A 14721-nucleotide genomic window follows, 5' to 3' on the forward strand; every position below is an offset into this window, starting at 1 on the left:
TGTGTAGCCGGGGAGCACACATTTGCTTTGTTTCCGCAGTGCATTTGGTGACATTTGTTGCAGGTCACATTCTTTGTACGCACTTTGAAAATCTCAGTTGAGCCACGCTTGGTCAGGGCGCATCGAGTTTACTCGGTCCCTAACTGCCCATCGTTGACAGTGCTCAAAAGATTTTCTTCTTGGTGTTTGTACTTTGTGATTTGTGTTGTTACTGAGTACATAGGGGCAGTCTATGCATTGCACATTGTCAGGTACAAGTGTCAGAGAGATTTCATATTGCATGCTACCTCAGTGTTGAGGTATTCTCCACTTGATTCAGGTGTCAGATCAAGGGGCTTTTGCCCAGACTTTGTTTGATAGCACTTGGGTTACAGACAGAGATCTTCAGATGCATTTTCTCCCCTTGGTCTAAGGGTGATTGCTTGGGATTTATCCCATTTACTGTTGCAGGTTTTGTGACAGGCTGAAGGGTCATTTACTGTTTTTGGGGTGTTTGTCAAGTGGTTTCTGCAATTTAACTCAGTGCAATACCTCATCTGAGGTGGGAAAAGCGATCAGTACAGTCAGTACAGCAGTGTTTACAGCAGTGTTGGTGGTTTTGTCAGATGATTATGCACTGTTAAGCACTTGTTGAGCAGCAGCAGCAGTCTGAAATTACTGTTTTTATGCCTCTTTGAGCTCAGAACAGTTTGTCAGAAGGTACAGTATTTGCAGGGTCATTTACTGTTTTGCTGCAGATTTTACTGACAGTAAAAACAGCACCATTGAAAGTGCTTCTGGCTCTTGAATAGAGCAGGTTTTTTCTGAGAAATCAGAATTTTTATTCAGTCTTTTTACTTCCAGGGAGTCAGGTACTTTCCTCATCTGATATGGCATCAGGGGGAGGTGATTCTTCAATTCTGAACATAAAGAAACTGGAAGGAGCACACAACTATGCATTATGGGCAGAACAGTGCTTGAATGTACTTCTGTTAAAGAAGATTGCTAAGCCCATAAGGGTGAAGGGTGTCAAGCCATCTGACATGGCAGCTGATGACTGGGAAGAGCTTGATTTGTCCGCGAGGGCAGCTATCATGCTCACTATTTCAGACACTCTTGTGTTCAATGTACAGGCTGAAAAGACCTCTTATGGTCTATGGCAAAGACTAGAAGAATTGTATGCCCAAAAGAGCTCAGCCAGTAAGGTTTATTGGCTGAAGAAGCTGGTCGATCTTCGCATGAAGGAAGGTACAGCTATGACCTCACACTTGAGTGAGTTCAATGCTATCTTTACACAACTGATTGCACAGGGGTTGAACCTTGATGAGGAGTTCAAGGCTACTTTCTTGCTGTGTACCCTCCCTGAGAGTTGGGACACTTTCAAGACCACCCTGTCAAACTCGAATGCCACTCTTATTTATGCTGATGTAGAGAGCTCTCTCCTTATGGAGGAGATGAGCAGGAAGAATAATGCGGGCAGCAAGTCTTCAAATGCTTTGCAGGTACAGGACAGAGGCAGGACTTAGCAGAAGGGGAGATCTGCTAGTAAGTCCAAATCCCGCAGTCAGTCCCGTGGCAAAAAGGACATTGAATGCTTTTATTGTGGCAAGAAGGGACATGTGAAGTCGAAGTGCTTCAAGTTCATACGGGATCAGAAAGCCAAGAAGGCTGAAACAAAGGATGCAGGAAATGCAAGCAAAGGCAAAGGCAAGGCCAAGGCAGATGACTTGGATGCAGTGAATGTTGCAGCAGAGGACAGTGACAGTGACATACATGATGTTTTATGCTCTTCTGCTGTAATAGCACATGCTTTGGTTATTGATGGCCATGACATGCACACCTGGCTCTTGGATTCAGGTGCCTCTTTTCATGTTACTCCTCATAGGGAGTGGTTTACTTCCTACACAGGTACTCATGGAATTGTTCATCTTGGGAACAACTATGCATGTCAGATTGCAGGGATTGGCAGTATACAGATAGTATTTCCTGATGGACAGTCATTTATGCTTGATGGTGTTCGCCATGTGCCGCAGATCAAGAAAAATCTGATTAGCACTGGCTTATTGGATGACAGTGGTTACCACACCACATTTGGGGATTCCAAATGGGTGATTACTGATGGCCAGACTGTAGTGGCTGAGGGTTTTAAAAGTGATACCTTGTACCCTCTTTATGTTTCCAGTGTGGGTAATCATGTTGTTGCCATAACCGAGCTGCCAAAGGTTTCATTGTGGCATAGCCGGTTGGGACACATGTCTGTTAAAGGAATGCAAGCACTGTCACGTTTGGGTTATCTGCCGCCTCTCTCTTTTTCAGATTTGCCTACTTGTGATCATTGTATTTTTGGCAAGCACTCTGTCACTCCTCATAAGAGGAGAACTCCTCAGAATAGAGCACCACTTGATCTAGTGCACACTGATTTGTGTGAGATGCCACAGTTATCACTAGGGGGTGCAAAATATTTTATTACTTTCATTGATGATGCCACACGTAAGGTGTGGGTCTATTTCTTGAAGCATAAGGGAGATGCCTTAGATGCTTTCAAGAAGTTTATCGCTCAGGTTGAGAATCGGACAGGTCGTAGGCTGAAATGCCTCAGATCCGATAATGGGGGTGAGTATGTGTCACATGCTTTTGTGCAGTTTTGCCAAGCTAAGGGCATCAAACAGGAACTCACAGCCCCTCATAATGCATCTCAAAATGGTGCAAGTGAGCGGATGAATCGAACTATTCAGGAGAAGGTTCGATGTATGTTGTCTTATGCTGCATTACCCCATGGCTTTTGGGCAGAAGCCGTGCAAACAGCAGTTCACATTATTAACAGGTCACCAAATAAGGCTTTGGAGTTGAAAGTGCCAGAGGAGGTGTGGTCTGGCAAGCCACCCTCATATAAGCACTTACGTGTATTTGGCTGCGAGTGCTTTGCTCATGTACGCAAAGAACTACGCACCAAACTGGATCCAAAGTCTATCAGATGCATCTTTATGGGTTATGGTGACGAAGGTGAAATGGGGTACAGGTTATGGGATCCCGTTAAACGGAAGATTATACGCAGCAATGATGTCATCTTTAAAAAAGATAGTGTACACAAGGAACCCGTGCAACCTGTAGAATACAGGAGGGTTATTTATGATGATGTTGGACAGCAAAGAATGCCCATTTATATGCAGCAGCAGGCTGCTGCAGAACACCCTGTTCAAGAGGGTATACAGGCTGAAAATCAGCCAGATAATTTTGCCAATGATGCACCACTGGATGTGCCAACAGATGGTGCTGTAGTACAGCCAGATATGGTGGTACAGCCACCCGTCATGCATGAAGAACAGGCTGGACAGCAGCCTAATCCGGAACATTTTGTTAGGAGGAGCACCCGTGCACAACGGCCTCCTGCCAGGTTTGTTCCAGGAGCCAATAATGTGGCTGATTTTATCATGCTGACAGATTGTGGTGAGCCTTCCAGCTTCAAGGAAGCTATGGGAAGAACAGAGAAAAAGAAGTGGGAGAAAGCCATGCAGTCAGAAATGGACTCCCTACTTCAGAATGATACATGGGACTTGGTGCAGTTACCTGCAGGCAGAAAGGTTTTGCCATGCAAGTGGGTTTACAAAGTCAAAGTGGATTCAAATGCTTTACCTCGGTATAAGGCCAGATTGGTTGCCAAGGGATTTAAGCAGGAATAGGGCATTGACTTTGATGAGATTTTTTCCCCTGTAGTCAAGATGACTACTTTGAGAGCAGTGTTAGCTCTTGTTGCTCATGATGACATGGATTTATGTCAGATGGATGTGAAGACAGCTTTTCTTCATGGAGATCTTCATGATGAGATCTATATGAGTCAGCCAGAGGGATATGCTGTTAAAGGGAAAGAACAGCTTGTGTGTAAGCTCAAGAGGAGCTTGTATGGACTCAAGCCGGCGCCAAGGGAATGGTACAAGAAGTTTGATGCCTTCATGCAGTCCCAAGGGTATCATCGGTGTGAGACCGATCATTGCTTGTACACCAAACGGGCAAAGGATGGCAGTTTGATGCTACTCATTCTATATGTGGATGACATGCTTATTGCCAGTAAATCTCAGCTTGAGATTAGTGCTTTAAAGAAACAACTGCATAAGTCTTTTGACATGAAAGACTTGGGTGATGCAAATCATATTCTTGGCATGCGTATTACTCGTGACAGGTCCAAGGGACTTTTGTTTCTGTCACAGAAAGAGTATATTGACAAAGTACTGCAGAGGTTTAAAATGGAGGGGGGGAAGTCTATTAGTACCCCGTTGCCTCCACATTTAAAACTCAGCAGTAAGGACAGCCCCAGATCAGATGATGATAAGGCTGAAATGGCCAAGGTTCCGTATGCATCTGCAGTTGGATCTTTGATGTTTGCCATGGTTGCCAGTCGTCCGGATATTGCTTTTGCGGTGGGAGTCATCAGCAGGTATATGGCAAATCCAGGCAAGCGGCATTGGGAAGCAGTGAAAGGTGTCTTGAGGTATCTCAAAGGTACCAAAGACTTGTGCACATGCTATGGTAGGCAGGATGCATTGGTGCATGGTTTTACAGATTCAGACTATGCAGGGAATGCAGATAACCGGAAGTCTACTACCGGTTATATTTTCACATTTGCAGGAGGTGCTATATCATGGGTGTCTCGGTTGCAGAAATGCGTTGCACTGTCAACCACAGAAGCTGAATATGTTGCAGCCACTGAGGCTTGCAAGGAAGTAATATGGCTTACTCGGCTGGTGGGAGATTTGGGCATTACAGGAGATATGCCAATTTTGCATTGTGATAGTCAGAGTGCTATCATGTTGGCAAAGAATCCGGTCTTTCATCAGAAGACCAAGCACATAGAAGTGAAATATCATTTCATCAGGGAGGTACTGGAAGACAAGCGACTTGAGCTTGTGAAAGTGCATACTGATGATAATCCTGCAGATTTGCTCACTAAGAGCTTGCCTACAGAACGGTTTGCACATTGCCGCCACATCATGGGATTAGGATGAGACCATTCTTACTTTATGGTCTTGTATACAGTAACTGTATATTGCTGTAATTTTTATTCTTTTCTCCCCTTTAGGCACATTGGCCTTTAGGTGGGAGGTTGTTGGGGTAAAGGCACATTGCCAACCCTTCACTAAAAGATAGGACACCTATGACTGTCTTAAGACAATCATAGGGTAAACCTAATCCTAATAAAACATAAGTGAGTTTGTGGTGTGGCTCATTATTCTTCACACCCGCACTAGAGTGTCACTCTCTCTCACTCTCACTCCCTTGCTCTCTCTCTTCCACTACTCTCCCCCTCTCATGAACGGCATCATATCACTAGACAATCCTGTATCCTCAGCCAACCAAAGCATGCAACAGAGACCCCAATAGCATCCACTATCTGAACCACTCCTGCAATCGCACAACCAAGTGCCCAACCAGCCAAACACGGCTGAACAACTGCAAGACAAAGCCCTCAACAGCTGAACTCTGGTGCAATCAAACAACCAAACACTTCCCAATGGGTTGCCTCAATCTATAGCCTCCCTGGCCATTGCCCAACAGCATAAATCAACCCTTCTCCATGAGGAAAGAAACCCAAACGCAATAACTAGCCAGCAACCAATCAGGGAATGGCAAAAGCAGGCAAAGACAAGCCTGCTTCTACCCGAAATCCACAGAAGAAAAGGTCACCCTGGCTGGAAAACCCTAGATCCTACGGAGATAAGCTGATTTTGCTCTGGCACAACCCCAAAAGCAGCTTAGAAGCGAACACCCACGCCTGGAAAGTTACCAAAATCACTTGGCACAGCCCGGAAGCCTCCAGAAATTAAATTGCAATCTTCCTGCATAGCCTGGACAACCTAGAAACAAATCACAATTTCCCTGGGACAACCTGTAAACTCTTGAAAACAGATCGCAATTCCTGTAGCAGCCCGGAAATACCTGGAAACAGAACCAGAGCAAGACGCAATCACCTGGCACAACCCAAAGGACCTAGAAAAAGAATCGCGATTTGCAGAAGACACCCTAGCAGAAATCGCAATCTGCAACAGGCCCTAGATCTGGTGTGTTTTCCTCTGGTAGGCCCTAGATGCACTGGTACTGGCCCTGGCTAATGATGATTTCCTCTGGTAGGCTCCGGAAGCTCTTGGTAATATGCGATTTTGCTCTAGCAACACTTGGCAGGCTCTGGCAGCTCACAACTAATGCTCTGACTCCTTCTGGAACTGATTTGGCCAATTGTATCTAAAAGAAGGGCTCCCCCTAAGCTCCAAAAAGCAGTGTTTTCTTTTTAATTGCACCACTCTTTTAGGCTAAAAGAAGTTTTTTTAATGCACCACTCTTTTGGGCCCCCTGTTGCACACTTTGGCCCTCGGAATTAATTGCCTAGTAACTGGGCACACATTCACTATTTCCAAGGCTCCACTAGGAATTTTAATTCCCCAAGTCCCGCCCCATGGCCAGACCTTTGCGCCCCAGAGGCTCAAGGCAGTCACGCGTAAATTACGGGAGTCGCAAATCAAAAGTCCCATAATTTCACGTCCTCGTGACACCGAGTCCTTACGACTTGATGATTATTTACCGGATCATCCTCCACCTACCACCATGCCTCACGAGATGGGGATGCTCCGCACACCCACCGGGGGGTTTCCGTACCCAAACACAAAAGGGGATTTTATACCCTGCAATTCCTAGTTGCTTTCCTTGTTGATTTTATACCCAAAAGGTTTTGGGAGTGAGCCCTTGAGTCTCACGAGGATAGAATCAGATTACATAGGCTAAACCTATGAATAGGATGTAATGTTCATAATCAATAATCTTTGACTACTCACATGCACATTAGATAGTACACTACGAGCCGTAACCATTGGTTTCACTTTGGGTAGATTTTGATAAGTGTAGCTCAAGTTATGGCAGCCTAGGGTACAATCTGACTTATCATAAAACAATCAGACTTAACAAGCCTATGAAAACTTATAATATTCCTAGGGTAGAATTAGTTACAATTATGATAAGTCTAGCTCAAGTGTAGCTCAAGTGTAGCTCAAGTGTAGGCCTTAGCAAGCAACTAGCTGATTTTGCAAATCGCACTCTTTCCAGGATTCTATATTCCAGTTTTGATCTTCCGCATCTTCTTGAATCGATTTCATTTTTGTTTTTGGTACCTCGGAGAGGGAAAGTGGGAATTCATCAATTGGCCAGGCATCTTGCGCCTGCCTAGACCCAGGAAGATCACAAATTAGCATCTAGCAAATTGCGATTGTAGGATACACGCCCAAACCAATTGCAGTTTGATCCAGGGTCATGTTTTTGTGTTCTGGTCACAACCTGGCATCATTTGATATTGTGATTTGAGATATTCCTCTTTTGGTTGACCTTATTCACTTCCGAGGGACAGTTTCTGCTTCCAAATTGATGATTTCATGTCATAGCAGCTTTTGATCACTATTGTGCTAATATTATTGGGTTTTGACACCATTAGGCTTAACTATCGCATTGCTGAACTGAGATTGAGGCTGTGGATCAGTTTTTGTTGAGAAATTTGCAGGGATTTCTGCCTATATTCATCTTGTGGGAATTAGTCTTCTAATGTGGAAAGTGATAGTGATAGTGTGTTCATGGTACAAGGATGAAGGAAGCATGAGGACTTCGTTTTCAACCAATCCATTGGCTGAATTTTGGGCACCTGACAAAGATTCCAAGTTATCACCAAGTCTTGGCTAACGAATTTCATATTTTCTTATCGTCCTATTTATTGGAGCATTGTAATCCCCTCCTACAGCTATTAAGGAGTGAGTTTTAGTTTCATGTTCTCCTAGGACTTCAGAGGTTCCATCCTAAATCTAGAATAGTTTTGTATTAAGACTCAGCATTACTGGAATTCAGAAATATGCTAGGTGCTGGAGCTCTGACAGGGGTTGATCCTCGTTTGCACCCCACGCGGCTTTATTTATTTCCAGTTTTAAGACTGTGCAACCTACAAAAGAGTTTGATATTATCTTTGGTAGTTTATAGATGACCACCACACAATATGTAAATTGTGAATTAGGACAATTTGGGATCACATAGCTTTAGGTTCACAGACTCTAGGACAAATCCTGCCACGATTGCCACTTCTGATGCATCCAATATCACTGCCTAGAATACCTAGATCCCTAATTGCAGTTTGGTGATGGGTGGCCAGCAAGAGCCCCTAGCAGGCCACCCTCGTTGTCATCTAGCAGTATCATCTACACCTTGTGTGCCATACTGTTGTTTGTACAGTCCACCACCCTGGTTGTTAGCCCCTGTTCTAGAGATTCCTTAGGCAGTGAGTGAGCTGTGTTCTTTGAGAACAGGCTAGATGACAGCCAGTCTTTTCTTGTTTTTTGCTTCCACAATCAGCACGACACGGATAGCTGATTTCTATGGTTGCTTTTTCCAGGGATTAATAGAAAGTTCTTTTCTGTAGGGAAAAAAAAGTGTCGTTACAAGGTAGTGGGCCATTTTGCCCCATGTGAGCTGTCATATCAAAGTTGAACCACCTTTTGCCCCTTCTGTAATGTGAGCATTTGGCTTTTATCAAACATCTTAGAAACATGATTCATGGTACTTTTGACCAAGCTCAATCAGGTTGATGTGGTTTGACATGTTTGACTTGGGTTGACCAAGTCAGTATGGACATTAGTTGACCTAAGCCAATAATATGTTTTCATTATAAGAGACATATTCTCTCATGTGGAATATTGTTAATTAGTCAATCTACAAGGTCAAAACATCGTATCTTTCCTAATACATCATCAACAAGGTCAAAGCATCATAATTTAACTTAAACGCTCACTCATTAGTTACATGGTTTATAACAGCTCCTTCCCCATGAAAGCATTGACTTCAACTGTTAGGGGGTAAACGATCTATATTCCCAAATGCTACATACTACCTTTAAAAATACGGGCCTCTCAAAACATACAAAGACCTATGTCTTTCTGTTCCACACTTGTAACAGCGTCTTTGCTACTAGTATTGGTCTTCTCATGATTAAATAAGAATTTGACACATGAGGCAGCTTAAGAGAAATTTTTCTTTTTTTGAAGTTCTTCTTGGTAACATATCAAGTGAATATGGTTCAAATGATGGCAAGTGGAGCTCATAATGGAGCTAACCCTATGGTTATGCTTTTGGTACCACACAAGCAAATTTACTAGTTTAGTAGATTCTTAATCTCTAAGTTCACTCTCTAAGGCTAGTACCCTAAGGCAGAGGCTTACATGATGGGACCAGCATGGTGCAAGGTCCTGTCACTTGAAGGAATGCTACGGCTGGCATGTGGGTCTGAAAAAGACTAATGACAGCGTCAAGAAAAGTACTTATAAGTTTTAGGAAGGGCTTGTGCACGGCTGTATTACACTATGTTAAAGAGCGTGATTCTTGTCAACAGAACAGGATCGATAATTTGTTGGCAGCTGGTCTATTACAATCTTACCAATCCCCTATGAAGGTGGACTCACATCAGCATGGACGTCATTAGAGGCCTACCTCTTAACAAGGGGTGGAAGAGTATAATTGAGGTGATTGACAAGATGACAAAGGTTGCTCATCCATCCCAACAAAATTCATATACACTACTTCTCGGTGCCTATCTCAATTTATGGAGTATATTTTTAAACTCCTAACAGCCACCCACACGATTGAAAACCATAAACTCCATCACACACAACAGGGATTAGCTGGTATGAACGTAATACAGACATTACACTGCACGTACTTGAGCATTCATATGTACAGAGTTCTTTAAACTGAGTTTCTATCCAAACTTTGGATGAAAAACTCTGCTGTGATGAAAGACAGCCCAGAAAGGGGAAGGCTAGCACCATGTACACAATGTCAATTGAAAGCTTACAAATTCTAATACAAACAAAGCTGTTAGGCCAAATAATGTCTATCTATGTAGGTAAGTATGGCGTGAATAGCTACTTTGGTTTCCCAAGAAAAGACAAAATCCTTTTAGATGCTTCAAGTTTTTCCTTATCATGGAGATAATGAAAGACGTCCTTATGAAAAAAAATTCATTCACAAAAGTTGTTCATCTCCAAGGCCATTTCCAAATGTTCACAGATTTCTCATTCATTCTATTTTACATGCCCATGTCCACTACATGCACATATCTAGATGAATCCAGGAACATGCCCAAAAAAAGCACAACACATAGTGCAGTTTCAATCTCATGATAGTCACTCATAAGGTTGAGAACCATAAACTCCATCATGCATAGCAGGAACTAGCTACTATGGCATCCCCATAGACGTCATCAAGGCCCAACAGTGGGTGTAGAACCATAGTATTAGCATATGCTCTCACACATAAAAATCCGCACACCCACTCATACTTGAGTATCCATTTATACAATGTCCTTGTACTGAGTTTTTGTCGGCACTCCGTAGGTGAAGGGCCAACTCAGCCGTGACAAAGGCCGCTAATCAAAAGTCGTCCGCATTCTCTTCATTCAAGCTACAATTGCTTGTGAAGACTATACGATTTCATTTTAGTCTCTCCCAAACAAGCATTCAAGAAAAAAAATGCTTAGACCATCTAGCCGATAGGGCAATGCACCACCTACGATAGAAAGAATTTATCGCAATATCGGCAGGCCGCAACATGGACGAAAACGTCACAAGGCGAAATTTACATGTCCGCTAATACGCCAGAAGCAATTACGGCTCACAAAGATCTAACCATCACAAAAAGGGAGAGGATTTGAGAAACTAAAAACAAAACAGTAATCTTACCTTGTTGGACTCGGAATGTAGAATGAAACGATCAATATTTGGTTCCATGGACGTCACTGTTCCATTGTGAATTGATCCATCACGCAACTGTTTCCAGGCACAAACAATGTTAAGCTTACTATATTTGAAACTAAAACAATGCAAAAACTACAAAATAAACAAATCAATATATTCTAATCCCCTAAACATCCAATTATATCAATAAAATCTTAGACTTATTCTAAGACTAAGACTTTTAACCACAAATCAAATGTGTGCAATCTTTATAATCCACTCACAAAGCTTCACCACCACCAACCCTTCTCCAGACATAAGCCTTCATCATTTTGATTTGATGGCGGACAAACTGCTAATCTTTATATATATATATACACCTTTGTAAGACTAGAATAAGTCCAATCATACAAATTTAGAATTTTTGTTGTTCTAAAGATCAAAAATCTACAAAGAAATGAGAATAAGATTAGCTGTTGGGGCTTCTGCACCCACTTAAGATAAAACGATGTAGTTGAACAGCTGATCACCACTTGGACGAAAATTCAAAGAATTTGCATGTCCGCTAAGGTGATAGAAAAATATACCTTTGTAAGACTAGAATAAGTCCAATCATACAAATTTAGAATTTTTGTTGTTCTAAAGATCAAAAATCTACAAAGAAATGAGAATAAGATTAGCTGTTGGGACTTCTGCACCCGCGTGAGATAAAACGATGTAGTTGAACAGCTGATCACCACTTGGACGAAAATTCAAAGAATTTGCATGTCCGCTAAGGTGATAGAAAAATATACCTTTGTAAGACTACAATGAGTCCAATCATACAAATTTAGAATTTTTGTTGTTCTAAAGATCAAAAATCTACAAAGAAATGAGAATAAGATTAGCTGTTGGGGCTTCTGCACCCGCGTAAGATAAAACGATGTAGTTGAACAGCTGATCACCACTTGGACGAAAATTCAAAGAATTTGCATGTCCGCTAAGGTGATAGAAAAATGTACCTTTGTAAGACTACAATAAGTCCAATCATACAAATTTAGAATTTTTGTTGTTCTAAAGATCAAAAATCTACAAAGAAATGAGAATAAGATTAGCTGTTGGGGCTTCTGCACCCGCGTAAGATAAAGCGATGTAGTTGAACAGCTGATCACCACTTGGACGAAAATTCAAAGAATTTGCATGTCCGCTAAGGTGATAGAAAAATATACCTTTGTAAGACTAGAATAAGTCCAATCATACAAATTTAGAATTTTTGTTGTTCTAAAGATCAAAAATCTACAAAGAAATGAGAATAAGATTAGCTGTTGGGGCTTCTGCACCCGCGTAAGATAAAACGATGTAGTTGAACAGCTGATCACCACTTGGACGAAAATTCAAAGAATTTGCATGTCCGCTAAGGTGATAGAAAAATATACCTTTGTAAGACTAGAATAAGTCCAATCATACAAATTTAGAATTTTTGTTGTTCTAAAGATCAAAAATCTACAAAGAAATGAGAATAAGATTAGCTGTTGGGGCTTCTGCACCCGCGTAAGATAAAACGATGTAGTTGAACAGCTGATCACCACTTGGACGAAAATTCAAAGAATTTGCATGTCCGCTAAGGTGATAGAAAAATATACCACTGACGAGTCTTACGTGTCTCTCACTCTAATCCACAGATCCACCGTCTCCATGAACCCTGCTGATCAGTGTTGTCTGGCTGGAAAAACTCAGTATTCACGCTATAAGTGGAGTTTGGCAGCACGTCTTGGTCTCGCCTCTGCTATATTAGCAAACGCTCCCTACGTTGAATCATTGAAATGCAGGTTTGTGGGTGCTGATGTACATGAAGGGTACTTGCACTTATGGCAGGTTGGGCAGGTGACTTGGATAACAGGCGTTCAACCACAGGTCACTGTTTTATGCATTAGGGGGGCCCTCTCATGGTTAAGCAAGAAACAGCCCACAGTCACACTTTCTTTTACAAAGGCACAATACAAAGCTGCTTGCACTGCAGCATGTGAGAAGTTGTGCTTAAGGATATGGGCGCGTCTTAGGAGGCGGCAACAGTAGTTATGTGCAATAACCAGAGTTGCATTGCCGTCACAAAGAACCTGTGTTCCATGCACGGACGAACCACATCGAAGTCCATTACCACTTCGTATGTGCTTAAGCTCGGGTCAGTCAGCTGACTGAAATTGCAGCTTTTTCAGCTGGGTCTTGACAGTGTCAAGGCTGCACGTAAGCTGAGCAGGAGGTGGAAAAAGGCTGCAAATGAACCCAGCTCCTGGCCAACCGACGATGTGTCAAGCGATGCCAAATGTCATAAAATGTGTCAAGTTGGGTCGCTGCTATGACCATGTACCTTAAGATCCCTTAGAACATCCACAAGTTTTTAGTGTCTCTGGTAATGCATTTCATTTGGGACCGACGAGAGGCTGTGACACGTGGTGCTGGTCAGCTAAGTACACATCGCACCAGTCAGTCCATGGCTTATATAGGTGCCACATAAGGACCTACATGGCCTTGTAAGGACATATAAGGACTCCTTATAAGGCCGGTCATTTCTTAACCAATTCGATCGCTATAGTAGGATCTACCCATATGCTTGTCTATTAGTCTTAGTCTAATGGGCCTGCTTCTCATATCCTTGTGTCTGTCGTCTTGCCTTGCATCTTTATATTTCTTTCATGCCACAAGCCGACGCCCGGGCACCATAAACATTCTTTGCGACAGACCCACATCCGAGGCCAGTTCTGGATCGATCTACATTCTATGCAGTTGATTCGTGTTTTGTATCGAGTGCCCAGAGTCCGGTCTGCTCTTTGTACTTAGTGAACTCCTAGTTAATCGCAGTCCCAGGGTCTGCTCTTTGTACTTAGTGAACTACTAGTACTTAATCGCAGTCCCACCCTCACATGCTGGACCCTAGCAAATTAATACAGAATTTCAAGATTTTGTAACAGTACCTGATAGAACAGCGCAGTTTTCCCAGCTCCACTCAACCCAACCAGCAGAATCGTGTCTGCTTTTTTCCTTCTCAATGCAGTACGTGCAGCTGTGATCAGGCACAAGACCAGCGGACGTCATGTCAGGTGAAACTCATGACGCGCCTTACCACAGCATGTGTAAATTCCACAATTGGAGAGAATTCAAGAAAAAATTACCAAAAAAAACAAGGGCAAGAGTAGCGAAGAGCACTACAACGGTGGTGTAGAGCTCCAGGGGCACGGTAATGCCGATCTTAGAGGCCAATTCTTGAAGATGGAACTCCAGGCGATCTTTCCAAGAAACAATTTGAAGGTCCCGATCCTCGCTGAAGGCCATAACAGCGAACCCTAAAGTATGATGTGGGGATGCAATGCAGCAATTGTGAGCTTAGATCTGGAGGGGAAATGCGAACTCAGCCTGGTGTGTGTCTAACAAGACTGCCGAGGTGGCATCTTTGGCATACTTGTCAAGGCCTCTAGAATCCTAGAGCATCCAGGAGCATTTAAGCAAGCTTTTTCTAAGGCCGGTTACAGACCACGTCAATGCCCGGCCGCCCAAGCACCCAAAAAATTATTTGTGCCACACGGCCATCTCCCCTTGGTCACAAGAATTCTGCCACCCGCCCAACCTTTTGGGCGGGCAGCCTCCCCCCCCCACCCCCCCCCCTGCCCCAAGGGCTGGTTTCTTCACACCAAAAATCTGTTGTGCCTAGCATTGGCGGGGCTTAAACCAACGTTGCCACCACGAAGGGGAATGGCTTGTTCGCTAAATGGTTTTGTGTACGCTAGACTGCCCCCGTTGGCCTTCAAAATATTATTATCTCGGCAGGCGAGATGGCAATGTGTAATCGGCGTAAGACAGGGTGCACACCACCTCGACGGCCCTCCTCCAAAAAGGTAGGTGAAGGGTGCTTTTCTACGTGGCTCGATAGGGGGGAGGACCCCGGACACTAACAACAAAAAATTATGTCTAGCACCTAAAGGCCACCCAGCTCCATGGAGGACTCACAAAATTTCATGCC

General features: G+C 43.2%; 1 protein-coding gene across 1 annotated transcript in view; it reads right to left on the reverse strand.

The window, feature by feature from the left end:
- The window catches only part of LOC147903793 (uncharacterized), a 29840-nt gene extending 15629 nt beyond the window's left edge, over positions 1-14211 (reverse strand). Inside the window, exons 1-3 of the mRNA XM_087372585.1 lie at positions 13877-14211; positions 13679-13767; positions 10734-10820 (exon numbers count right to left, since the gene is read on the reverse strand). Coding sequence (XP_087228711.1) covers positions 10734-10820; positions 13679-13767; positions 13877-14036 — 336 coding nt within the window. The 5' untranslated portion in view covers positions 14037-14211. The remainder of the gene's footprint in view (positions 1-10733; positions 10821-13678; positions 13768-13876) is intronic.
- Positions 14212-14721: the final 510 nt, after the last annotated feature.

This window comes from Dipteris shenzhenensis, chromosome 3 (assembly GCF_047967505.1).
Source record: "Dipteris shenzhenensis isolate YYH24624 ecotype China chromosome 3, Dip_SZ_1.0, whole genome shotgun sequence".
In the NCBI taxonomy this organism is placed as follows: Eukaryota; Viridiplantae; Streptophyta; class Polypodiopsida; order Gleicheniales; family Dipteridaceae; genus Dipteris; species Dipteris shenzhenensis.